This window comes from Asparagus officinalis, chromosome 7, assembly GCF_001876935.1.
Source record: "Asparagus officinalis chromosome 7, Aspof.V1, whole genome shotgun sequence".
NCBI classification, from domain to species: Eukaryota; Viridiplantae; Streptophyta; class Magnoliopsida; order Asparagales; family Asparagaceae; genus Asparagus; species Asparagus officinalis.
Window position 1 is genome coordinate 81,297,499 of NC_033800.1, and position 27,805 is coordinate 81,325,303.

General features: G+C 39.0%; 3 protein-coding genes across 3 annotated transcripts; 1 reads left to right on the forward strand and 2 right to left on the reverse strand.

Annotated features, from left to right (window-relative positions):
• Positions 10,793 to 11,209, reverse strand: LOC109847435 (auxin-responsive protein SAUR68-like). The gene has a single exon (XM_020416662.1). The coding sequence runs from the start codon at positions 11,207 to 11,209 to the stop codon at positions 10,793 to 10,795; it is 417 nt and encodes a 138-aa protein (XP_020272251.1).
• On the forward strand, positions 14,429 to 15,079 carry LOC109847436 (uncharacterized mitochondrial protein AtMg00810-like). The gene is made up of 2 exons (XM_020416663.1): positions 14,429 to 14,465; positions 14,571 to 15,079. The coding sequence occupies exons 1-2, from the start codon at positions 14,429 to 14,431 to the stop codon at positions 15,077 to 15,079; spliced, it is 546 nt and encodes a 181-aa protein (XP_020272252.1).
• On the reverse strand, positions 15,234 to 17,037 carry LOC109847437 (auxin-responsive protein SAUR68-like). Its single transcript, XM_020416665.1, has 2 exons — positions 16,742 to 17,037; positions 15,234 to 15,492 (listed from the first exon to the last, which is right to left on the reverse strand). Exons 1-2 carry the CDS (start codon positions 17,035 to 17,037, stop codon positions 15,234 to 15,236), a joined length of 555 nt encoding a protein of 184 aa, XP_020272254.1.

Genomic DNA, 27,805 nt, shown 5'->3' on the forward strand with positions numbered 1-27,805 from the left:
CTTTCATACAATCCCATCTTCTCTTTCACTAAGCACATGGCTCTGTTTCCTCACCTAAATAGCATACAAATTTCTACAGCTTATCATGGGGCCACTCTCCGTTCCTATAAGTTAATGGCCAGCACTGCTATTCTTCTCATCACATACTCAACCCCAGAAACTAGAAACTGAAATATTTGTTCTCCAAGCAGAGTGATATCTAGACATTCACAATGGTGAACACCAAGAAGCTTATTGAGATGGCGAAGAAGTGGCGCAAGGTTTCGGCCTTAGCCAAAAAAATATCTTCTGCAAAAAATGATGTTCAACATGATTTTGATGCATGCAGTACATCAGTTACAGAAAAAGGCCATTTCGTCATATATACCTCCGATGCAAAGAGATTCATGGTTCCTTTGGCTTTCCTTGAAAGCACTATCTTTGTCGAACTCTTGAAGATGTCTAAAGATGAGCATGGACTACCAAGCGATGGTCCTATCGTTTTGCCTTGTGATGCAGCATTCATGAATTATATTCTATCCTTGCTTAGAAGGCGAGGAACTAAAGCTATGGATAGGGTGTTGTTAGACTCTGTACTCAAGCATCGATATTCCCCATGTTCTTCTCACTCTGTAGAATTTAGTCGACAAGCTATTTGCAGCTTTTAAATATTCAGAATTTGTATAGTTAGTTTAACATGGATTAGTGAAAATTTGTGAAACAAAAATTAGTGAAAATTTCTTCTCATATCTCTATTTCTTTGTTCTTCTTCTTATCGTTCATTGTACCAACAAATTAGCAAGAGGGGTACTTGGACTAATGTTCTTACAAGGAATGTACGATGATTCGAATGACTTTGATTGGGTAAAATAAACGAAAGATAAAGAACTTGATTAAGTACGGTATTCTCAAAAATCATGGTCTAAATACAAGAGACTGATGATTCACGGTAAAAGTGTACTCAAAACTTATCAGATGTCCTAAAAAACCAGCCTAATTCTGATATGATTGAAAGAAATAAAAACATGACAACTGTCACCTTATTTTTGGTAAATATTATATAGCCATTCAATTCCTCCTATTACAAACGCCAGTTTAGCAACCATTCATCTGTAGGAAGTTTACATTCCTATCATAAATAAAGTAGTCAGTTTAAATTTCATTATTCGGTATAATAAGTTTGGGCATTCCAGCAAATGAAAGGAGTTTACCGATTTCATCTAAAATAATAGAGGAAAGATAAAGTCTTTCCGAAAACCATATAGCATGGTAGTTTACTTAATTCATCGAAAGTAATAGTTGAAACATAAAGATAATTTGGGGCAAAGTAATAAGCAAACACATTATTCCCCCAAGTAGTCTCTCCCAGTAATAAAGATCTCATTTACATGACAACAGTTTCATAGATTGATGCTCAGTCATTTCCTAATTACTAACTTATATGTTTTCCCTCTCATTATTTAAATTACACTACAGGGTGGTGAATTGGGTAATATGCTAATCTAATCCGATATTAATGCCAAATAAAAATTTATTAACAATATCCTAGCAAGTAAGATATACAATAAGATATATGCAAGGATAACAAATAAACAAAGGGCGATATAAACTATGAGACAATTTAAACAAGATAGTGGGCAAATAACCAGTGCAAACACAAGAAAATGATCATGGAGTTCGGTCCTTCTGACCTATGTCTCCGCTCTCCACTCTCGAGGAGAGCTCCACTATCTCAACCGGTTTTCAATGCTAACCGAAAAAGTTTACGCCTCACAATCTCAGTTTTCTAGCTTACCGAAAACTTTCACAACTCACACCCTTGCAATCACACTCTACACCCTCTAAGTGTTGTCCTAGCCCGTGTCGCATTCCTCAAGTACTCGGATTTACAACCTCTCCCTAGGATTTACTACAAACGTCACTCCTCTTGGAATCGATCATGTCTCTCATCACACACTCCTCTCGGTGTACAAGTATATTACAAATTGATCTCATAATGAATTCTCAATAACAAATGGTTTGTTCTCTAATACAAGATGAGAACTAAGTGTAAGCTCACTCAATCACACCCACAACCCAAATTACACAATGTGTGATAATACTATAAGCTCAATGTTTGTGTGTGAAATAATAAACAATAACAAAACCTAGATCAATTGTAAATCTAGTTTAGTGAAAAGATAAATAACAAATATAAATATGTAAAACTAGAATTGAGTTTAGTGAAACTTTTCTAAGATGACAAGAGTAAGGGAGATGAGAGATTGAAGCTCAAACACCAAAGATGATCTCTTCTTCCTCTTGTGAAAATCTCTTCACAAACAAAACTTGTAAATACACTAAACAAACTTTAATACCTCTTGTAAACTTGTTTAAAAAATTTCTTAGTGGTTTTGAGTGTTAAATGTAGTGGGGTATATATAGGATAGAAGAAACCAGCCCAAGAAAACAACAAAAACCAATAAAAACATTAAAAACACAAAATCTAGAAACCAGACATTACTGTGCAACGATCATATTATGAGTCGACTTATGACAGACATGAGTCGACTTGTATCTACATGAGTTGACTCATTGGATTGTCAGTCGACTCAGCAGATAAAACAACTAACTGTATAATACTTCATGAGTCGACTTATGACAGGTATGAGTTGACTATATATTGTATCAGTCGACTCATTGATTTTTCAGTCGACTCAACAGAAAAACACCTTCTGCGCAATACTTTATGAGTCGACTCATTATTGTAGCAAGTCGACTCAAAACGTGCACAGAACCTGAAATGAACTGTAAATATCAACTTTGAACATTGTTTAATAACAAATAAATTCCAAAAAATTTAAAATTTGGTTGTCTATAAACATATAAATGAACATGTTACAAAAAAAAATTCTAAATATTATTCCCCGTTTATGAAATCTCTCAGTTTTACAAAACTTATAAATACGTGTGTATATAAATTTCTTGATTTTTCACTTTTGAGTTAAACAATGTTTTGAAATCTTTTCAATTGGTTTTATAGACTTAATAAAATAAGTATAAAGAGAAATTGAAGTCTATAAACTAATAACTCAATATTTTTTTAAAATTACACAAAATCAAGAATTGTGTGTATTTGTGATATTGGGCTTAAAGCATTTACACATAATATAAAAATCCTAAACTAGTGTACCAAGTTGATTTGCTCATGAAGCTTAATCTTGGATCTTGACTAGACTTGTGCATAGCTTCACTGTGATATTCTGCCAACCTCCTTTTGATATCATCCTGAAGTCGCAATCCAACCATCCTCTATGTCTGCGTTGAAAGTTAGTTTATTTGTTGAATCCATTACACGTTTATCAATTATAATGAATTCAAAAGAGTTAATCTTTTTATAAGACTACTCCATTACATGTTTATCCACCATGGGGTGGCTCGGCCTTTACCGAGCCACTTGGTCTTGGCCGAGTTATTTTGACATGACTCGGCTGCCACGGTGGCTTTTACGTACTTCTAGTTAGACTTGTTGTAGGTGCCAAAAGTTTCCTATAGGTCCTGAACATAGCTCGAGACGACGAGCCGTCGAAACAAAAAATTGATGAATCATTGATGACATTACAACAAGCCTGCACGCTCATCAGCTTGCTCCAAGTAGCCCGTGCACTCGTCAGCCGCCTACAAGCTAACAAAACGCGTAAAGCGAATCGGTGAAACGAGCAGGTTGACGAAATAAAAAAATGCGCATAACGGCAAAAAAAGTCCAAACTGAATGAACCGAAAAAGCCTGTGGCGGTCAAAACGCGTCAAAAAGATGAGGACTAAAACTAATGGCTCGCGTGGGTGCGAGCCATCATTTGGTGGCTCGAATGGAGAGCCACCAAATGGTTGCTAGCACGGTAGTGAGCCACCAAATTTTAATTAGAGTTTGAGAGAGAGAAAGATGGGCTTCTAGGGTTTGGAATACTAATGAAAAGATGTATTTTTGTGTGTAAATTTGTATATATATAACTGCAAACCCGAATCAAAACAGTCCAAACCTAAAACTAGAAACCTAGTCAGATTGGGAAAATAGTCTTTCGGTATTTTGGCTGTAACTTTCATGTCTCATCTCAGAATGAGATGATTTCAGATGTGTTGGATATCTATTGAAGATACTACAACTTTTATCTTTTTAGTGTTTCTAGATTTGAACTGTATTAGTGTGTAATGTAGATATACTCTTAACTGGTTATTTTTTTAGATTTCTTCTTCGTGCATGTTTAACTTTTGTATACTCTTATATATACTCTTAATTGATCTCAAATCAATTGTTAGTATAATAATTCATCCATAAATGATATTCATCATAATTAGAGCTCATTTATCAATATAATTCATACTATTTTCCAAAATTCATGGGGTTTTACATTCAGCCAATGGGTTTTCAGAGCGAAGATCATCCTGAATATGTGTGTAAACTATAAAAGGCGCTTTACAGTCTGAAACAAGCACCCAGTGTGTGGTATGGTAAGATTGTTAAATTTCCAACACAAAGTGGTTATTCAGTAAAACTTGTAGATTCCAGGTTATTTATCAAAGTCAATGATGGAAAGCTAGCTATCGTGCTAGTATACGTAGATGATTTAATCATAATCGATGATGATGAGGCTGAAATTCTTAGGACGAATGAAAAGTTATCAGTTCATTTCCAGATGAAGGAACTTGGACAGCTCAAGCACTTCCTTGGTCTAGAGGTTGATCGCACACAAGAAGGAATAATTCTTTGTCAGCAAAAATATTCCAAAGATTTGTTGAAGAGGTTCGGAATGCTTGAATGCAAGCCGATTTCGACGCTGATGGAACCAAATGCCAAAATGTGTGCGCATGAAGGAAAAGATTTGGAAGATGCAACAATGTATTGAAAATTGGTAGGCAGTCTGATCTACTTAACCTTGACTCGACATGACATTTCTTATGCAGTTAGTGTGATGAGTCAGTACATGCAAAATCCAAAGAAGCAATTGGAAGCAGTTTGACGTATACTGAGATATGTGAAGAGTACAATTGATTATGGTCTTTTGTAAAAGAAAGGTGGAGACTACAAGTTAGTTGGTTACTACGATGCTGACTATGCAAGAGATCATGACACCAGAAGATCAACAACTGAGTATTTGTTTAAGCTTGGTTCTGGAACAAATTCTTGGTGTAGCAAGAGACAACCGACTATATTATTATCAATCACTGAAGCTGAGTATCGAGCAGTAGCAATGGTAGCTCAAGAGAGTACATGGTTGATACAACTAATGAACAATCTACATCAACCAGTAGATTATACAGTTTTGTTGTACTGTAACAATCAGTCGGCAATTCGTTTGGCAGAGAATCCAATTTTTCATGCAAGAACGAAGCACATAGAGATCCATCATCACTACATAAGAGAAAAGGTGCTACAAGGAGAAATACAGATGCAACCAATCAAGAGCGAAGACTAAGAATTGAATAAAAACCCTAAACCCATAGATGAGATAGCATGGGTTTATATAGGCCCTACAAACACAATTTACAAATAAGACCCTTAACTATACTAATATATCAACACACCTCCTCAAGATGGGCGAAAGATATCCACTAAGCCCATCTTCTCACATCCTCTAATCATATCTATTGAGCTAAGTCCCTTAGTCAGACAATCTGCTGCCTGGTCTTTAGTTGAAACATGACTCAACTCCAATAGTCCACTGTCTAACTTCTCCTTGATGAAGAACCTATCGATCTCGATGTGTTTAGTTCTATCATGGTGCACTGGGTTATTGGCGATATTGATGGCTGACTTGTTATCACACCACAGTTTCATCTTTGCTCCTTGATCCAGCTTCAGCTCCACCAGCATACTCTTCAACCACAACAACTCCGCAACTCCCAAGGCCATAGCTCTATACTCTGCTTTAGCTGTTGATCTCGCCACTACTGACTGCTTCTTGCTCTTCCACGAGACCAAGTTGCCTCCTACAAAGATACAGTATCCTGAGGTGGACCTCCTGTCATCAGCACAGCTAGCCCAATCCGAGTCACAGTAACCCTCAATACTCATATGTTCATTTTTCCTGAATATCAGCCCTTTTCTGGAGGCACTCTTCAAATACCTCAGAATTTGGTACACTACATCCATATGACCCTTCCTTGGATCGTGCATGTAGCGACTCACCATGCTCACTGCAAAAGAGATATCGGGACGTGTGTGACTCAGATAGATCAACCTGTCCACCAGCCTTTGGTATCTATCACGATCAACTGGTTCTCCAACTTCAGCACCCAGCTTGAACTTCTAGTCGATCGGTGTAGTTGCAGGTTTGCACCCTTACATCCATGTCTCTTTGAGAAGATCTAGTGCATACTTTTCTGGGATAGGACGATCCCCTCCGCTCCTCAAGCTATCTCTATTCCAAGAAAGTATCGAATCAAGCTAAGATCTTTCACCTCGAATTCCTTACCCAGTCTCACTTTGAGTTGGGCAATCTCCTTCTCATCATCCCCTGTAATAATCATATCATCCATAAATACTGCAAGCATGGTGATGTGACCTTCACTTCATCGAAAGAACACGGTATGATCGGCGTTAATCTACTGGTATCCCATACCTATCATAGCCCGCCTGAATCTGTCGAACCAAGCACGTGGAGACTGCTTCAGGCCATAAAGAGACTTCTTCAATCTGCAGACTTTGCCCACTGTCTGATCTGTGTCGAATCCTAGTGGTATTTCCATGTATACCTCTTCCACCAGATCTCCATGAAGGAATGCATTCTTCACATCTAGTTGGTGTAGATTCCATCCACCATTTACTGCCAGAGAGATCAAGGTCCGAACAGTGCTCATCTTCGCTACCGGTGCAAAAGTCTCATCATAGTCGATTCTATACGTCTGGCTATACCCTTTTGCCACAAGACGAGCCTTATAACGCTCTACCTGTCCATCTGGATTCTATTTCACAGTGAAGACCCACTTGCATCCAACTGCTCTCTTTCCTTTTGGTAGTTTTACTAACTCCCAAGTGCGGTTCTTCTCAAGAGCCCCTAGCTCTTCGTGCATCACCGTTTTCCACTTTGGGTCCTTCTTAGCAACCTGATCCCTTCTGAGTAGCAGAATATCCCACAAAGATGCACTTCACAGCTCTAGGGGCAAGCTTCCCGACAGATGGCCTGTTGTCCTTCACAAAGCACACACAGCCAAACACTTTAAGTGGAAGAATCCCACCATTATCTCCCTTTAATGTCTCACACGGAGACTTCCAATCCAGCACTCTCGAGGGCATTCTGTTGATTAGTGCTGCCGCGGTCAACACTGCTTGTCCCCATAATGTTTCTGGGACATTCATAGAGATCATCATGCTTCTAGCAACCTCTAAAAGATGTCTGTTCTTCCTTTCCGCTACTCCATTCTGAGCTGGTGTGTATGGACATGTTGTCTGGTGCTGTATTCCCTGAGCTGACAAATATTCTTCAAGCGCTCTGTTGGTATACTCTGTCCTATTATCCGACCTCAATACCTTCACCACTGCTCCGTATTGAGTCTGAACATTCCTATGAAAGTTTTGGAAGCACCCAAACACTTCACTCTTATTTTTCATCAGGTGTAACCAAGTAACTCGAGAGAAACAATCAATAAATGTAACAAAATACTTGTATCCATTCATAGAACTTATGGAACAAGGCCCCCAAACATCTGAATGTACCAAGTCAAATGCATGAGAGCTTCTATGACCAGAACTAACATAAGAGCTTCTAGTAAGCTTTCCAAACTCTTATGCATCACACACAAGTTTCTCTTTATTTGCTTTCTCGAATAAAGATGGATACAATCTACCTAAAACACTAAAGGATGAGTGTCCCAAACGCTGGTGATGAATCATTAACTCACTCTCAGCACTCATTTTAGATCCTACTCCTGCTTTCTCTACGACTGACACCAACGCTGAATCCAGCCCTTCACGATCCAGATACCACAGTCCACTACGTCATGTGCCATTCCCAAGTCTCCGCCCTGTCCCCTTCTCCTGGAAAATCACCTTGGGAATATCAAAAGAAACAATGCATTTTAGTTGGAGAATGATAGCACTAATAGATAAAAGATTGATTGGAAAGGAGGGAGCATGCAAAACATTGGACAAAATTACAGAACCTGTATAATCGACTGTACCCTTACCAACCACTGGCTGAAATGTACCATCAGTTGTTTGAATACTATCAGACGATGCTAGGTGAGTATATGATGAGAACTCACTAGCATTACCTGTCACATGTCGAGATGCACAGGAGTCGACTATCCATTCTGATGATTTGTCGGGAGACATAGAAGCAAGAGCATGTATATCATCAGTACCTTTGGTCGGATGAGCATAGGTAGCAGTGTTGTCTCCGGCGAAGAACGAAGTGGATGCCTCCTCAGTTCCACTCCTCCTGTCTCCATCCCCTGCTACTTTTTGCTTCCTCCTGAGTATCGCCAGGAGCGCACGATCCTCCTCAATAAAGACCACCTCAGCTTCTTCCTCTCCCTCTGCTACCATCAGATTCGCCCGGTTGCCTGTTCCCCTTCCACCTCGTCGACCCCTACGGCCACGACTACGACCTCCGAACTATCCACGTCCACCCGAATCTCCTTCCTTGGGTGGTTTTGTGCAAGCATGCCTTAGATGGCCCACCTCACCACAGTTGTAGCACTATCGAGTCTCTCCCCTAGATCCAGTGTTGCTAGAGGCTTCCAGTGCTGACTTCATCACAGGAAGTCCACCTGTCCCCACCTGCAGCCTAATGCGAGTCTCCTCCTGGATCATGGCCGAGACAACCTCCTCAAGCGTGGGAATCTTTGGCTAAGATAGAAGCAATGCAGTTCGCTGAGCAAACTTTGATGTCAATCCCTTGAGAAACACCATAGTCCTCTCCTGTAGAAAGGCCTCCTACTCTTTACATCTCGGGTCCTTGTAGCTCGCCCGATGTGAGAAGTGATCATAATCTAGCCACAGGCGCTCCAGCTCTGTGGCATACTCCTGTACAGCCTGCTCTCCCTGGACCGTGGCGTCTATTTCTTCCTTAATCTGGAACACCCTCAGGTTATTCCTCACTCCATCATAGGTCCTCCTCAACTTCTCCCAGACGTCCTTCACCTTCTCAATGCCATCAACTGTGGCGACGATCGACTGGACCAATGAGTTGAAGAGCCAGATATACACTAACATATGAGTGGACTTCCACTCATCTCTTCCTTCCGAGTCCTCATCCGGCTCGGTCGCCTCTCCTGTCAGATAACCCTCTAGGTTCCTCCCTGCAAGGGTGTATCTCACCCGTCGTGACCAGCTCAGGTAAGTACTCGGTCCATCAAGATTCAGATCTATGGTAGGAAGCTCCAACTTCTTGGATGGTTTTGTCGCGCTCTCACCAGCCGATAACTTCAGCAGCTTCATCAAAGTTGACACCTCCGTGGGGTTCAACTTCTTGATGATCTTCTCCATTGATAAAGCTTCAGACCCAACACCTGTTCACCTTCTACTCCAACCCTTGTTGTGTGCAGTGAAAATTTCGGCAGCACTTCTGCTGCACAACAAGAGTAAGAGCTCAACAAAATTCTTGTTTCTCAGAGGAAACAAGAATCAAAAGTGATATATCTTATAGAGGGGGGGCTGCTGACGGCTAGGGTTTTGCTCTGATACCAAATTGAATAAAAACCCTAAACCCATAGATGAGAAAGCATGGGTTTATATAGGCCATACAAACACATTTTACAAATAAGACCCTTAACTATACTAATATGTCAACACTAAGTAGCGGACATTTTCACCAAGAGCTTGAATCCTTCTAAGTTACAGAATTTCGAGAATGACTTGGAGTGATTGCAAGAGCGAATAAAGTTGGTGATGGGGGGGAGTGTTAGAATCTCTCACCAACTTAGATTGTTCTAGAATAATTTTCTAGAACTTATTTCTAGAAACATCCTACAAAATATCTACCAAGACGTTTTTAGGATGATACAAGTGTATGGCTAGTATTTATTCTTCTAGAAACTTCTTACTAATGTATGGTTAGGATTGATTCTTTCACACACTTCCTAGCCCTCTTACTCAACTATAAATAGGGGTCTTGGTCTCTCATTTGTTTAAGTAGGAAAGAAGTGAGCTTGAGTGTAGTGTAAGCTTGTGTAAGTGTCCATCAAAATAAGTGAGTTGTGAGCTTTCTTTTGAGTGTTTGTATTTCTCTTCAAATTGTGAGTGATCTTTGAAAAGTGTTGTAGTGTCCTTTATTGTGGGTATAATACAAGTGATTAGTTTACTTGTTTGGGTCTAATATTAGTAAGTATAGAGTTGTGTACTCTAAATTTTTTCTCAACAAATCTATCACTAGTGCTACACGGAAGCCATATCTATTGTCCACAATTTTCTTTTTTTTACTCCAACCTCAGCAAGTTCAGCATTAGTCCATAGCCAAAAAATTACTGCATCTGCCAACAAAAGTAGCCATCCATTTTAATTGGTACTACTATATCTATAGTCAATCTAGCAAATAAGCTTTATTTCGGAGGATGAAACCGCATAAGCTTAAGATAGCTTTAAGAAAATTTACCATGATCTTTGTCTTTTTGGCATTTTCACGCATTAACTTCCGAGGATGTAGAAGTTAAAACATGCACTCACAATTGGAATTTCTAACAACGATTCTAATAATATTTACTGCATAATGTTAATCAATTCTAGATGAAAGCTGAATATTTTTCATTCATTAGGCAGCTGAAAGATTTGTTAATCACATACCGTTATCTAAACTTCATCTACAAAATTGTAACCCTTTACAAGGAATTAGAAGATTCAGAAGCTACGAACAACTTGTTGATTCAACCCTATAATGTGCGAAGAACATGGGAAACGTTTGTGCTTGAAAACAGTATCTAACAACACCGTGTCCATGGCTTTTGACCCTTGCCTTCTGAGCAATGTTAGAACATACTCCATGAACACTGAGTCACAAGGCAATAGAATAGGACCATCACTTGGTAGTCCAAGCTCATCTTCAGACATCTTCAATAGTTCTACAAAGATAACACTCCCCAGAAATCTCAAAGGAACCATGAACCTTTTCGAATCCGAGGTATATACAATGAAGTGACCTTTCTCTGCTACCGATGTACTGCAAGCATCAGAATGTAGTTGAGCACCGGTCTGCGATGAGGAGGCCACCTTTTGCCATTTCTTCGCCATCTCAATAATCTTCTTAGAGTTCACCATTGTTGAATATGTAAATATACATTTGCTTTGGAAACAAATATTTGGATTTCTAGTTTATGAGATTGGGGATGTGATGAGAATAGCAGACGCTATGGCCCTCTTCTTATATGAATAGAAATCAGCCCATGACAAGCTGCGTAAGTTGGTATGCAGTCTTGGAGAGGAAACAGAGCCATGTGCTTAGCAGATGGGAAGATGAAATTCGATGAAGATGTTTGGATTTGGTTGTGCAGTTACTTTCCATTGGACGAGACATAGGTTAGTACAGGGTCCAGCAAACAGCATCACCATTCTTCTTCTGTTAGACAAGCCATGTTCCAAATTGAGCTTTTAATTTAGGAAGTTGCAGATCTTCACTTCATGAGATTAGTTGGTGAAAACTTAAGGTTACGCTGTGAGATGCAATTGTGGTTTAAATTTTGAAAGGTCACCCATGTGTGACATTTTCTCACTCTTAAGGTACACTTTTTATTTAGAACACATGCTGAATACATGGAGCATGGTTCATAGATTCCATAGATAAATATATGATCCTGCAATTTGGTTGAGGGAAGTCTTCAAGGGACAGTCATGTGCCATTGTCTTTCTTGATTGTTATTTTCAGTAGAAGAAAGCAGCCCAAGAAACCAACAAAAACCAATAAAAACATTAAAAACACATAATCTGGAAACCAGTCGTTACTGTGCAATGATCATATTATGAGTCGACTTATAACAGACATGAGTCGACTTGTATCTACATGAGTTGACTCATTGGATTGTAAGTCGACTTAGCAGATGAAACAACTAACTGTATAACACTTCATGAGTCGACTTATGACAGATAAGAGTCGACTATATACTGTATCAGTCGACTCATTGATTTTTCAGTCGACTCAACAGATTAAAAAGACCTTCTGCGCAATACTTTATGAGTCGACTCATTATTGTAGCAAGTCGACTCAAAATGTACACAGACCCTGAAATGAACAGTAAATAACAACTTTTTGAACCTTGTTTAAAAATATCAAATAAATTCCAAAAAATATAAAATTTGGGAAATTGTTTATAAACATATAAATGAACATGTTACAAAAGAAATTTTCTAAATATTATTCCCCGTTTATGAAATCTCTCAGTTTTACAAAACTTATAAATACGTGTGTATATAAATTTCTTGATTTTTCACTTTTGAGTTAAACAATGTTTTGAAATCTTTTCAAATGGTTTTATTGACTTAATAAAATATGTATAAAAAGAAATTGAAGTCTATAAACTAATAACTCAATATTTTTTTAAAATTACACAAAATCAAGAATTGTGTGTATGTGTGATATTGAGCTTAAAGCATTTACACATAATATAAAAATCCTAAACTAGTGTACCAAGTTGATTTGCTCATGAAGCTTAATCTTGGATCTTGACTTGACTTGTGCATAGCTTTACTGTGATATTCAGCCAACCTCCTTTTGATATCATCCTGAAGTCGCAATCCAACCATCCTCTATGTCTGCGTTGAAAGTTAGTTTATTTGTTGAATCCATTACACGTTTATCAATTACAATGAATTCAAAAGAGTTAATCTTTTTATAAGACTACTCCATTACACGTTTATCACCCGCTGCTTGCGTGAGATCTTTACCTGTGTCGGGGACACGTTAGTCCGTAGACCGATGCAGATTAGATTCGGTTAACAGAACAAAAATTCAATTATCTTACTTCACAAAGGAAACAATCGCAGAAGTAAATAATCTCTACCAAGCGAGATTACTACTCTTCTCGAGATCAAAACCAAGTTTGATCCGGAGGAAAGAGGAATGAGCTTCAGATCTCTCGAACTCTCCCTCTTTATGCTGAAGAACTTCGCCAAGATCTACTAGCCTCTCTGAAATTCGTGATTCACTCTTCACAGGGACAGCACCTCGCCTAAATTTCAGATCCCCTGCGTATAGGACCCTAGGCTTGTATTTATAGGCTTCGGACACAGCGTTTTCAGATAGGAATTGATGATTTGATCTTATCTTTAGTTAATAACAGCTTAACCACGTTTAGGGATATCTTCAAAACAGTTGGGGAGACTCTAGAACGAAAGAATCTCGAGAAAACTATCAAAACATGTGTTTTCGGCATTTTTGGACTCGAGCCACCCTACGGTGGCTTGGTGCGAGCCACCATAGGGTGGCTCGGCCTTTACCGAGCCACTTGGTCTTGGCCGAGTCATTTTGACACGACTCGGCTGCCAGGGTGGCTTTTACGTACTTCCAGTTAGACTTGTTGTAGGTGTCAAAAGTTGCTTATAGGTCCTGAACATAGATCGAGACGACGAGCCGTCAAAACAAAAAAGTGACGAATCGCTGATGACATTACAACAAGCCCGCACGCTCATCAGCTTGCTCCAAGTAGCCCGTGCACTCGTCAGCCGCCTACAAGCTAACTAAACGCGTAAAGTGAATCGGTGAAGCAGGCAGGTCGACGAAATAAAGAAATGCGCATAACGGCGAAACAAGTCCAAACTGAATGAACCGAAAAAGCCTGTGGCGGTCAAAACGCGTCAAAAAGACGAGGACTAAAGCTAATGGCTCGCGTGGGTGCGAGCCATCATTTGGTGGCGTGGCTCGCATGGCCGCGAGCCACCAAATGGTTGCTCGAACTGTCGCAAGCCACCAAATTATAATTAGAGTTTGAGAGAGAGAGAAAGATGGGCTTCTAGAGTTTGGAATACTGATGAAAAGATGTATTTTCGTGTGTAAATTTGTATATAAATAACTGCAAACCCAAATCAAAACAGCCCGAACCTAAAGCTAGAAACCTAGTCAGATTGGGAAAATAGTCTTCGGTATTTTGGCTGTAACTTTCATGTCCGATCTCAGAATGAGATCTAGTCAGATTGGGAAAATAGTCTTCGGTATTTTGGCTGTAACTTTCATGTCCGATCTCAGAATGAGATAATTTTAGATGTGTTGGAAATCTATTGAAGATACTACAACTTTTTTTCTTTTTAGTGTTTCTAGATTCGAACTGTATCAGTGTGTAATGTAGATATACTCTTAACTGGTCATTTTTTAGATTTCTTCTTTGTGCATATTTAACTTTTGTATACTCTTATATATACTCTTAATTGATCTCAAATCAATTGTTAGCATAATAATTCATCCATAAATGATATTCATCATAATTAGAGCTCATTTATCAATATAATTCATACTATTTTCTAAAATTCACGGGGTTTTACATTCAGCCAATGGGTTTTCAGAGCCAAGATCATCCTGAATATGTGTGTAAACTATAGAAGGTGCTTTACAGTTTGAAACAAGCACCCAGTGTGTGGTATGGTAAGATTGTTAAATTTCTAACATAAAGTGGTTATTCAATAACACTTGCAGATTCCAGGTTATTTGTCAAAGTCAATGATGGAAAGCTAGCTATCGTGCTAGTATACGTAGATGATTTAATGATAATCGGTGATGATGAGGCAGAAATTATTAGGAGGAAGGAAAATTTATCAGTTCGTTTCCAGATGAAGGAACTTGGACATCTCAAGCACTTCCTTGGTTTAGAGGTTGATCGCACACAAGAAGGAATAATTCTTTGTCAGCAAAAATATTCCAAAGATTTGTTGAAGAGGTTCGGAATGCTTGAATGCAAGCCGATTTCGACGATGATGGAACCAAATGCCAAAATGTGTGCGCATGAAGGAAAAGATTTGAAAGATGCAACAATGTATCAAAAATTGGTAGGCAGTCTGATCTACTTAACCTTGACTCGACCTGACATTTCTTATGCAGTTAGTGTGATGAGTCGGTACATGCAAAATCCAAAGAAGCATCATTTGGAAGCAGTTCGGCGTATGCTGAGATATGTAAAGAGTACAATTGATTATGGTCTTTTGTAAAAGAAAGGTGGAGACTACAAGTTAGTTGGTTACTACGATGCTGACTATGCAAGAGATCATGACACCAGAAGATCAACAACAGGGTATTTGTTTAGACTTGGTTCTGGAATAAATTCTTGGTGTAGCAAGAGACAGCCGACTATATCATTATCAATCACTGAAGCTGAGTATCGAGCAGCAGCAATGGTAGCTCAAGAGAGTACACGGTTGATACAACTAATGAACAATCTACATCAACTAGTAGATTATACAGTTCCGTTGTACTGTAACAATCATTCGGCAATTCGTTTGGCAGAGAATCCAATTTTTCATGCAAGAACGAAACACATAGAGATCCATCATCACTACATAAGAGAAAATGTGCTAAATCCAATTTTTCATGCAAGAACGAAACACATAGAGATCCATCATCACTACATAAGAGAAAATGTGCTACAAGGAGAAATACAGATGCAACCCATCAAGAGCGAAGACTAAGTAGCGGACATTTTCACCAAGAGCTTGAATCCTTCTAAGTTACAGAATTTCGAGAATGACTTGGAGTGATTGCAAGAGCGAATAAAGTTGGTGATGAGGGGGAGTGTTAGAATCTCTCACCAACTTAGATTGTTCTAGAATAATTTTCTAGAACTTCTTTCTAGCTAGAAACATCCTGCAAAATATCTACCAAGACGTTTTTAGGATGATACAAGTGTATGGCTAGTATTTATTCTTCTAGAAACTTTTTACTAATGTATGGTTAGGATTGATTCTTTCACACACTTCCTAGCCCTCTTACTCAACTATAAATAGGGGTCTTGCATGGGCTCTCATTTGTTTAAGCAGGAAAGAAGTGAGCTTGAGTGTAGTGTAAGCTTGTGTGAGTGTCCACCAAAATAAGTGAGTTGTGAGCTTTCTTTTGTGTGTTTGTATTTCTCTTCAAATTGTGAGTGATCTTTGAAAAGTGTTGTAGTGTCCTTTATTTTGGGTATAATACAAGTGATTAGTTTACTTGTTTGAGTCCAATATTAGTAAGTATAGAGTTGTGTACTCTAAATTTTTTCTCAACAAATCTATCACCTGTGCTACACAAAAGTCATATCTATTGTCAACAATTTTCTTTTTTTTACTCCAACCTCAGCAAGTTCAACATTAGTCCATAGCCAAAAAATTACTGCATCTGCCAACAAAAGTAGCCGTCCATTTTAATTCGTACTACTATATCTATAGTCAATCTAGCAAATAAGCTTTATTTCGGAGGATGAAACCTCATAAGCTTAAGATAGCTTTAAGAAAATTTACCATGATCTTTGTCTTTTTGGCATTTTCACGCATTAACTTCCGAGGATGTAGAAGTTAAAACATGCACTCACAATTGGAATTTCTAACAACGATTCTAATAATATTTACTGCATAACGTTAATCAATTCCAGATGAAAGCTGAATATTTTTCATTCGTTAGGCAGCTGAAAGATTTGTTAATCACATACCGTTATCTAAACTTCATCTACAAAATTGTAACACTTTACAAGGAATTAGAAGATTCAGAAGCTACGAACAACTTGTTGATTCAACCCTATAATGTGCGAAGAACATGGGAAACGTTGGTGCTTGAAAACAGTATCTAACAACACCGTGTCCATAGCTTTTGAGCCTCGCCTTCTGAGCAATGTTAGAACATACTCCATGAACACTGAGTCACAAGGCAATAGAATAGGACCATATCTTGGTAGTCCAAGCTCATCTTCAGACATCTTCAAGAGTTCTACAAAGATAACACTCCCCAGAAATCTCAAAGGAACCATGAACCTTTTCGAATCCGAGGTATATACAATGAAGTGACCTTTCTCTGCTACCGATGTACTGCAAGCATCAGAATGTAGTTGAGCACCGGTCTGCGATGAGGAGGCACTTTTGCCCAATGAAGCCACCTTTTGCCATTTCTTCGCCATCTCAATAATCTTCTTGGAGTTCACCATTGTTGAATATGTAAATATACCTTTGCTTTGGAAACAAATATTTGGATTTCTAGTTTATGAGATTGGGGATGTGATGAGAATAGCAGACGCTATGGCCCTCTTCTTATATGAATAGAAATCGGCCCCATGATAGGCTGTGTAAGTTGGTATGCAGTCTTGGAGAAGAAACAGAGCCATGTGCTTAGCAGATGGGAAGAAGAAATTTGATGAAGAAGTTTGGATTTGGTTGTGCAGTTACTTTCCATTGGATGAGACATAGGTTAGTACAGGGTCCAGCAAACAGCATCACCATTCTTCTTCTGTTAGACAAGCCATGTTCCAAATTGAACTTTTAATTTAGGAAGTTGCAGATCTTCACTTCATGAGATTAGTTGGTGAAAACTTAAGGTTACGCTGTGAGATGCAATTGTGGTTTAAATTTTGAAGGGTCACCCATGTGTGACATTTTCTCACTCTTAAGGTACACTTTTTATTTAGAACACATGCTGAATGCATGGAGCATGGTTCATAGATTCCATAGATAAATATATGATCCTGCAATTTGGTTGAGGGAAGTCTTCAAGGGACAGTCATGTGCCATTGTCTTTCTTGATTGTTATTTTCAGTAGGATACATACTGAATACTAAAAAGCAAGTAATTCCCCCCCCACCCCACCCCCCCCCCCCNAGTGATCTTCTTTCTCACAGTGTTGAAGGTTACATAAAAGTGAAGGAAGCGCCAAGTTAGAAGTTTCAAGTGTGTAAATGTCTAAAAAGGAGTGCGCTGTGTACTACCGTTTTTTATTTAAAGTCTATTGCATTCCACTGTTATAAGTTCAAAAAACTTAGTTGGGGTGGACGGGAACTTCCATTTTGGTTGATTATGTCTTTGCTCGATTCTTTATTTTTATCCTTTCACTGGAACTTTTGGTAAAATAGTTCTTGACACTCAACACATTATCTTCCATATTACATTTCAGTTTTTTTTTTTTTTGAATGTGAAAAGGGCTCCATTGCCGATTCAATTGTGCAACGTCTGTGTCATATTGTCAGATTGTAGATATCAATTTTGTATGTTAAAGTTTTAGGCAACCCAACACAAAATATCACAGCTCAAACATTGTTTTTCTTCCTCTACCGGGAGCATTAGAATGGACCTGGCAATTTGCCAATTAGTTCTTCCAAGCTTGAGAGAAAAGAAGTGATTGATATCCATACACTTAACGTCTAGCCCAAAGGATAACAACACCCCAACCAAATCCAAACATCTTTCATACAATCCCATCTTCTCTTTCACTAAGCACATGGCTCTGTTTCCTCACCTAAATAGCATACAAATTTCTACAGCTTATCATGGGGCCACTCTCCGTTCCTATAAGTTAATGGCCAGCACTGCTATTCTTCTCATCACATACTCAACCCCAGAAACTAGAAACTAAAATATTTGTTCTCCAAGCAGATTGATATCTAGACATTCACAATGGTGAACACCAAGAAGCTTAATGAGATGGCGAAGAAGTGGCGCAAGGTTTCTGCCTTAGCCAAAAAAATATCTTCTGCAAAAAACGATGTTCAACATGATTTTGATGCATGCAGTACATCAGTTACAGAAAAAGGCCATTTCGTCATATATACCTCCGATGCAAAGAGATTCATGGTCTTTGGCTTTCCTTGAAAGCACTATCTTTGTCGAACTCTTGAAGATGTCTAAAGATGAGCATGGACTACCAAGCGATGGTCCTATCGTTTTGCCTTGTGATGCAGCATTCATGAATTATATTCTATCCTTGCTTAGAAGGCGAGGAACTAAAGCTATGGATAGGGTGTTGTTAGACTCTGTACTCAAGCATCGATATTCCCCATGTTCTTCTCACTCTGTAGAATTTAGTCGACAAGCTATTTGCAGCTTTTAAATATTCAGAATTTGTATAGTTAGTTTAACATGGATTAGTGAAAATTTGTGAAACAAAAATTAGTGAAAATTTCTTCTCATATCTCTATTTCTTTGTTCTTCTTCTTATCGTTCATTGTACCAATAAATTAGCAAGAGGTGTACTTGGACTAATGTTCTTACAAGGAATGTACGATGATTCGAATGACTTTGATTGGGTAAAATAAACGAAAGATAAAGAACTTGATTAAGTACGGTATTCTCAAAAATCATGGTCTAAATACAAGAGACTGATGATTCACGGTAAAAGTGTACTCAAAACTTATCAGATGTCCTAAAAAACCAGCCTAATTCTGATATGATTGAAAGAAATAAAAACATGACAACTGTCACCTTATTTTTGGTAAATATTATATAGCCATTCAATTCCTCCTATTACAAACGCCAGTTTAGCAATCATTCATCTGTAGGAAGTTTACATTCCTATCATAAATAAAGTAGTCAGTTTAAATTTCATTATTCGGTATAATAAGTTTGGGCATTCCAGCAAATGAAAGGAGTTTACCGATTTCATCTAAAATAATAGAAGAAAGATAAAGTCTTTCTGAAAACCATATAGCATGGTAGTTTACTTAATTCATCGAAAGTAATAGTTGAAACATAAAGATAATTTGGGGAAAAGTAATAAGCAAACACATTATTCCCCCAAGTAGTCTCTCCTAGTAATAAAGATCTCATTTACATGACAACAGTTTCATAGATTGATGCTCAGTCATTTCCTAATTACTAACTTATATGTTTTCCCTCTCATTATTTAAATTACACTACAGGGTGGTGAATTGGGTAATATGCTAATCTAATCCGATATTAATGCCAAATAAAAATTTATTAACAATATCCTAGCAAGTAAGATATACAATAAGATATATGCAAGGATAACAAATAAACAAAGGGCGATATAAACTATGAGACAATTTAAACAAGATAGTGGGCAAATAACCAGTGCAAACACAAGAAAATGATCATGGAGTTCGGTCCTTCTGACCTATGTCTCCGCTCTCCACTCTCGAGGAGAGCTCCACTATCTCAACCGGTTTTCAATGCTAACCGAAAAAGTTTACGCCTCACAATCTCAGTTTTCTAGCTTACCGAAAACTTTCACAACTCACACCCTTGCAATCACACTCTACACCCTCTAAGTGTTGTCCTAGCCCGTGTCGCATTCCTCAAGTACTCGGATTTACAACCTCTCCCTAGGATTTACTACAAACGTCACTCCTCTTGGAATCGATCATGTCTCTCATCACACACTCCTCTCGGTGTACAAGTATATTACAAATTGATCTCATAATGAATTCTCAATAACAAATGGTTTGTTCTCTAATACAAGATGAGAACTAAGTGTAAGCTCACTCAATCACACCCACAACCCAAATTACACAATGTGTGATAATACTATAAGCTCAATGTTTGTGTGTGAAATAATAAACAATAACAAAACCTAGATCAATTGTAAATCTAGTTTAGTGAAAAGATAAATAACAAATATAAATATGTAAAACTAGAATTGAGTTTAGTGAAACTTTTCTAAGATGACAAGAGTAAGGGAGATGAGAGATTGAAGCTCAAACACCAAAGATGATCTCTTCTTCCTCTTGTGAAAATCTCTTCACAAACAAAACTTGTAAATACACTAAACAAACTTTAATACCTCTTGTAAACTTGTTTAAAAAATTTCTTAGTGGTTTTGAGTGTTAAATGTAGTGGGGTATATATAGGGTAGAAGAAACCAGCCCAAGAAAACAACAAAAACCAATAAAAACATTAAAAACACAAAATCTAGAAACCAGACATTACTTTGCAACGATCATATTATGAGTCGACTTATGACAGACATGAGTCGACTTGTAAATACATGAGTTGACTCATTGGATTGTTAGTCGACTCAGCAGATAAAACAACTAACTGTATAATACTTCATGAGTCGACTTATGACAGGTATGAGTTGACTATATATTGTATCAGTCGACTCATTGATTTTTCAGTCGACTCAACAGAAAAACACCTTCTGCGCAATACTTTATGAGTCGACTCATTATTGTAGCAAGTCGACTCAAAACGTGCACAGAACCTGAAATGAACTGTAAATATCAACTTTGAACATTGTTTAAAAATATCAAATAAATTCCAAAAAATTTAAAATTTGGTTGTCTATAAACATGTAAATGAACATGTTACAAAAAAAATTTCTAAATATTATTCCCCGTTTATGAAATCTCTCAGTTTTACAAAACTTATAAATACGTGTGTATATAAATTTCTTGATTTTTCACTTTTGAGTTAAACAATGTTTTGAAATCTTTTCAAATGGTTTTATAGACTTAATAAAATAAGTATAAAGAGAAATTGAAGTCTATAAACTAATAACTCAATATTTTTTTAAAATTACACAAAATCAAGAATTGTGTGTATTTGTGATATTGGGCTTAAAGCATTTACACATAATATAAAAATCCTAAACTAGTGTACCAAGTTGATTTGCTCATGAAGCTTAATCTTGGATCTTGACTAGACTTGTGCATAGCTTCACTGTGATATTCTGCCAACCTCCTTTTGATATCATCCTGAAGTCGCAATCCAACCATCCTCTATGTCTGCGTTGAAAGTTAGTTTATTTGTTGAATCCATTACACGTTTATCAATTATAATGAATTCAAAAGAGTTAATCTTTTTATAAGACTACTCCATTACATGTTTATCCACCATGGGGTGGCTCGGCCTTTACCGAGCCACTTGGTCTTGGCCGAGTTATTTTGACACGACTCGGCTGCCACGGTGGCTTTTACGTACTTCTAGTTAGACTTGTTGTAGGTGCCAAAAGTTTCCTATAGGTCCTGAACATAGCTCGAGACGACGAGCCGTCGAAACAAATAATTGATGAATCGTTGATGACATTACAACAAGCTTGCACGCTCATCAGCTTGCTCCAAGTAGCCCGTGCACTCGTCAGCCGCCTACAAGCTAACAAAACACGTAAAGCGAATCGGTGAAACGAGCAGGTCGACGAAATAAAAAAATGCGCATAACGGCAAAAAAGTCCAAACTGAATGAACCGAAAAAGGTTGTGGCGGTCAAAACGCGTCAAAAAGATGAGGACTAAAACTAATGGCTCGCGTGGGTGCGAGCCATCATTTGGTGGCTCGAATGGAGAGCCACCAAATGGTTGCTAGCACGGTAGTGAGCCACCAAATTTTAATTAGAGTTTGAGAGAGAGAAAGATGGGCTTCTAGGGTTTGGAATACTAATGAAAAGATGTATTTTTGTGTGTAAATTTGTATATATATAACTGCAAACCCGAATCAAAACAGTCCAAACCTAAAACTAGAAACCTAGTCAGATTGGGAAAATAGTCTTTGGTATTTTGGCTGTAACTTTCATGTCTGATCTCAGAATGAGATGATTTCAGATGTGTTGGAAATCTATTGAAGATACTACAACTTTTATCTTTTTAGTGTTTCTAGATTTGAACTGTATTAGTGTGTAATGTAGATATACTCTTAACTGGTTATTTTTTTAGATTTCTTCTTCGTGCATGTTTAACTTCTTTATACTCTTATATATACTCTTAATTGATCTCAAATCAATTGTTAGTATAATAATTCATCCATAAATGATATTCATCATAATTAGAGCTCATTTATCAATATAATTCATACTATTTTCCAAAATTCATGGGGTTTTACATTCAGCCAATGGGTTTTCAGAGCCAAGATCATCCTGAATATGTGTGTAAACTATAGAAGGCGCTTTACAGTCTGAAACAAGCACCCAGTGTGTGGTATTTTAAGATTGTTAAATTTCCAACACAAAGTGGTTATTCAGTAAAACTTGTAGATTCCAGGTTATTTGTCAAAGTCAATGATGGAAAGCTAGCTATCGTGCTAGTATACGTAGATGATTTAATCATAATCGATGATGATGAGGCTGAAATTCTTAGGACGAATGAAAATTTATCAGTTCATTTCCAGATGATGGAACTTGGACAGCTCAAGCACTTCCTTGGTCTAGAGGTTGATCGCACACAAGAAGGAATAATTCTTTGTCAGCAAAAATATTCCAAAGATTTGTTGAAGAGGTTCGGAATGCTTGAATGCAAGCCGATTTCGACGCTGATGGAACCAAATGCCAAAATGTGTGCGCATGAAGGAAAAGATTTGGAAGATGCAACAATGTATTGAAAATTGGTAGGCAGTCTGATCTACTTAACCTTGACTCGACCTGACATTTCTTATGCAATTAGTGTGATGAGTCAGTACATGCAAAATCCAAAGAAGCATTTGGAAGCAGTTTGACGTATACTGAGATATGTGAAGAGTACAATTGATTATGGTCTTTTGTAAAAGAAAGGTGGAGACTACAAGTTAGTTGGTTACTACGATGCTGACTATGCAAGAGATCATGACACCAGAAGATCAACAACTGAGTATTTGTTTAAGCTTGGTTCTGGAACAAATTCATGGTGTAGCAAGAGACAACCGACTATATTATTATCAATCACTGAAGCTGAGTATCGAGCAGTAGCAATGGTAGCTCAAGAGAGTACATGGTTGATACAACTAATGAACAATCTACATCAACCAGTAGATTATACAGTTTTGTTGTACTGTAATAATCAGTCGGCAATTCGTTTGGCAGAGAATCCAATTTTTCATGCAAGAACGAAGCACATAGAGATCCATCATCACTACATAAGAGAAAAGGTGCTACAAGGAGAAATACAGATGCAACCAATCAAGAGCGAAGACTAAGAATTGAATAAAAACCCTAAACCCATAGATGAGATAGCATGGGTTTATATAGGCCCTACAAACACATTTTACAAATAAGACCCTTAACTATACTAATATATCAATACTCCTCCTCAAGATGGGCGAAAGATATCCACTAAGCCCATCTTCTCACATCCTCTAATCATATCTATTGAGGTAAGTCCCTTAGTCAGACAATCTGCTGCCTGGTCTTTAGTTGAAACATGACTCAACTCCAATAGTCCACTGTCTAACTTCTCTTTGATGAAGAACCTATCGATCTCGATGTGTTTAGTTCTATCATGCTGCACTGGGTTATTGGCGATACTGATGGCTGACTTGTTATCACACCACAGTTTCATCTTTGCTCCTTGATCCAGCTTCAGCTCCACCAGCATACTCTTCAACCACAACAACTTCGCAACTCCTAAGGCCATAGCTCTATACTCTTCTTCAGCTGTTGATCTTGCCACTACTGACTGCTTCTTGCTCTTCCACGAGACCAAGTTGCCTCCTACAAAGATACAGTATCCTGAGGTGGACCTCCTGTCATCAGCACAGCTAGCCCAATCCGAGTCACAGTAACCCTCAATACTCATATGTTCATTTTTCCTGAATATCAGCCCTTTTCCGGAGGCACTCTTCAAATACCTCAGAATTTGGTACACTACGTCCATATGACCCTTCCTTGGATCGTGCATGTAGCGACTCACCACGCTCACTGCAAAAGAGATATCGGGACGTGTGTGACTCAGATAGATCAACCTGTCCACCAGCCTTTGGTATCTATCACGATCAACTGGTTCTCCAACTTCAGCACCCAGCTTGAACTTCTAGTCGATCGGTGTAGTTGCAGGTTTGCACCCTTACATCCATGTCTCTTCAGCACCCAGCTTGAACTTCTAGTCGATCGGTGTAGTTGCAGGTTTGCACCCTTACATCCATGTCTCTTGAGAAGATCTAGTGCATACTTTTCTGGGATAGGACGATCCCCTCCGCTCCTCAAGCTATCTCTATTCCAAGAAAGTATCGAAGCAAGCTAAGATCTTTCACCTCGAATTCCTTACCCAGTCTCACTTTGAGTTGGGCAATCTCCTTCTCATCATCCCCTGTAATAATCATATCATCCACAAATATTGCAAGCATGGTGATGTGACCTTCACTTCATCGAAAGAACACGGTATGATCGGCGTTAATCTACTGGTATCCCATACCTATCATAGCCCGCCTGAATCTGTCGAACCAAGCACGTGGAGACTGCTTCAGGCCATAAAGAGACTTCTTCCTCCACTAGATCTCCATGAAGAAATGCATTCTTCACATCTAGTTTGTGTAGCTTCCATCCACCATTTACTGCCAGAGAGATCAAGGTCCGAACAGTGCTCATCTTCGCTACCGGTGCAAAAGTCTCATCATAGTCGATTCTATACGTCTGGCTATACCCTTTTGCCACAAGACGAGCCTTATAACGCTCTACCTGTCCATCTGGATTCTATTTCACAGTGAAGACCCACTTGCATCCAACTGCTCTCTTTCCTTTTGGTAGTTTTACTAACTCCCAAGTGCGGTTCTTCTCAAGAGCCCCTAGCTCTTCGTGCATCACCGTTTTCCACTTTGGGTCCTTCTTAGCAACCTGCCAATTGTTAGGCACAGTAACAGAGTCCAATGATGCAATGAATGCTCCATATGCAGGGTGGATACTAGAATATGATACATACTGGGCAAGATCCCAACCATATCTATCGGGAGGATGTCCCGCATTACTGCGAGTAGTCCTCCGTACTGATATTGGTGTGGGAGGAGTAGGGAGAGGAATGTTATCAGTAGGAATGCTATCACCTTGAGATGAAATTGGTGGTATTTCAGAAGTCGGGGTAGGCGTTGGCAAGAGACTTGGCAGCACTAGTGGCACTGTAGGTACTGTTTCTCCAATTTGTTTGCCCTTCCTACTATAGGTTAGTAGCTCCCTCTGAACAGTGGGCCTAACACCTCTTGTCTCATTTTCCTTTTCTTCTTGATTCTCCTGCTCCTCCTCAACCAAATCTTCCTCCCAAGGAATCGTTACAGAAATGGATTTCTCCACATTGTTCTCCTGTCTCTCACCATTCTCCTCCTCTCGCCCCATACTTCTAGTATTGGACGAGTTACCAGCAGATGAAGTTACCTTCTGAGTGTAATATGGCTCGAGTTCTCGAAAGTGCACATCCATGCTCACAAACAACCTTTTTTCCACCGGGCTCCAGCAAACATATCCCTTCTGAGTAGCAGAATATCCCACAAAGATACACTTCACAGCTCTAGGGGCAAGCTTCCCGACAGACGGCCTGTTGTCCTTCACAAAACACACACAGCCAAACACTTTGAGTGGAAGGATCCCACCATTATCTCCTTTCAATATCTCACACGGAGACTTCCAATCCAGCACTCTCGAGGGCATTCTGTTGATCAACGCTGCTGCGGTCAATACTGCTTGTCCCCATAATGTCTCTGGGACATTCATAGAGATCATCATGCTTCTAGCAACCTCTAAAAGATGTCTGTTCTTCCTTTCCGCTACCCCATTCTGTGCTGGAGTGTATGGACAGGTTGTCTGGTGATGTATTCCTTGAGCTGACAAATATTCTTCAAGGGCTCTGTTGGTATACTCTGTCCCATTATCTGACCTCAATACTTTCACCACTGCTCCGTATTGAGTCTGAACAGTCTTATGAAAATTTTGGAAGCACCCAAACACATCACTCTTATTCTTCATCAGGTATAACCAAGTAACACGAGAGAAGCAATCAATAAATGTAACAAAATATTTGTATCCATTCATAGAACTTGTGGAACAAGGCCCCCAAACATCTGAATGTACCAGGTCAAATGCATGAGAACTTCTATGACCAGAACTAACATAAGAGCTTCTAGTAAGCTTTCCCAACTCACATGCATCACACACAAGTTTCTGTTTATTTGCTTTCTCAAATAAAGAAGGATACAATCTACCTAAAACACTAAAGGATGAGTGTCCCAAACGCTGGTGATGGAGCATTAACTCATTTTCAGCACTCATTTTAGATCCTACTCCTGCTTCCTCTATGACTGACACCAATGCTGAATCCAGCCCTTCACGATCCAGATACCACAGTCCACTACGCCATGTGCCAGTCCCAAGTCTCCGCCCTGTCCCCTTCTCCTGGAAGATTACCTTGGGAATATCAAAAGAGACGATGCATTTTAGTTGGAGGATGATAGAACTAATAGATAAAAGATTGACTGGAAAAGAAGGAGCATGCAAAACATTGGACAAAGTTACAGAACCAGTACAATCAACTGTACCCTTACCAACCACCGGCTGAAATGTACCATCAGCTGTTTGAATACTATCAGGCGATGCTAAGTGAGTATATGATGAGAACTCACTAGCATTACCTGTCACATGACAAGACGCACCGGAGTCGACTATCCATGCTGATGATCTGTCAGGAGACATAGAAGCAAGAGCATGTATGTCATCAGTACCTTTGTTCGGATGAGCATAGGTAGCAGTGTTGCCTCTGACGAAGAACGAAGTAGATGCCTCCGCAGTCCCATTCCTCAAATCTCCATCCCCTGCTACTTGCTGTTTTTTCCTGAGTATCGTGAGGAGAGCACGATCCTCCTCTGTAAAGACCACCTCAGCTTCTTCTTCTTCTGCTACCGTCAGATTCGCCCGATTCCCTGCTCCTCTTCCACCTCGTCGACCCCCACGGCCACGACCACGACCTCCGAACTGTCCACGTCCACCCGAATCTCCATCCTTGGATGGCTTGGTGCAAGCATGCCGTAGATGACCCACCGCACCGCAGTTATAGCACTGTCGAGTCTCTCTCCTAGATCCAGTGTTGCTAGAGGCTGTCAGTGCTGACTTCACCACAGGAAGTCCACCTGTCCCCGCCTGCAGCCGAATGCGAGTCTCCTCCTGGATCATAGCAGAGATAGCCTCCTCAAGCGTGGGAATCTTCGGCTGAGCTAGGAGCAATGCAATTCGCTGAGCGAACTCTGATGTCAATCCCTTAAGAAACACCATAGTCCTCTCCTGTAGAAAGGCCTCCCGCTCTTTACATCC

Coding starts and splice junctions, on each gene's coding strand:
- LOC109847435 (XM_020416662.1), bottom strand. CDS start 11,209: ATGGTGAACTCTAAGAAGATTATTGAGATGGCGAAGAAATGGCAAAAG.
- LOC109847437 (XM_020416665.1), bottom strand. CDS start 17,037: ATGGTGAACTCCAAGAAGATTATTGAGATGGCGAAGAAATGGCAAAAG. Junction 15,493..16,741: donor TGTGACTCAGTGTTCATGGA/GTATGTTCTAAC, acceptor TCTCTTATGTAG/TGATGATGGATCTCTATGTG.
- LOC109847436 (XM_020416663.1), top strand. CDS start 14,429: ATGGGTTTTCAGAGCCAAGATCATCCTGAATATGTGT. Junction 14,466..14,570: donor AGATCATCCTGAATATGTGT/GTAAACTATAGA, acceptor TAACACTTGCAG/ATTCCAGGTTATTTGTCAAA.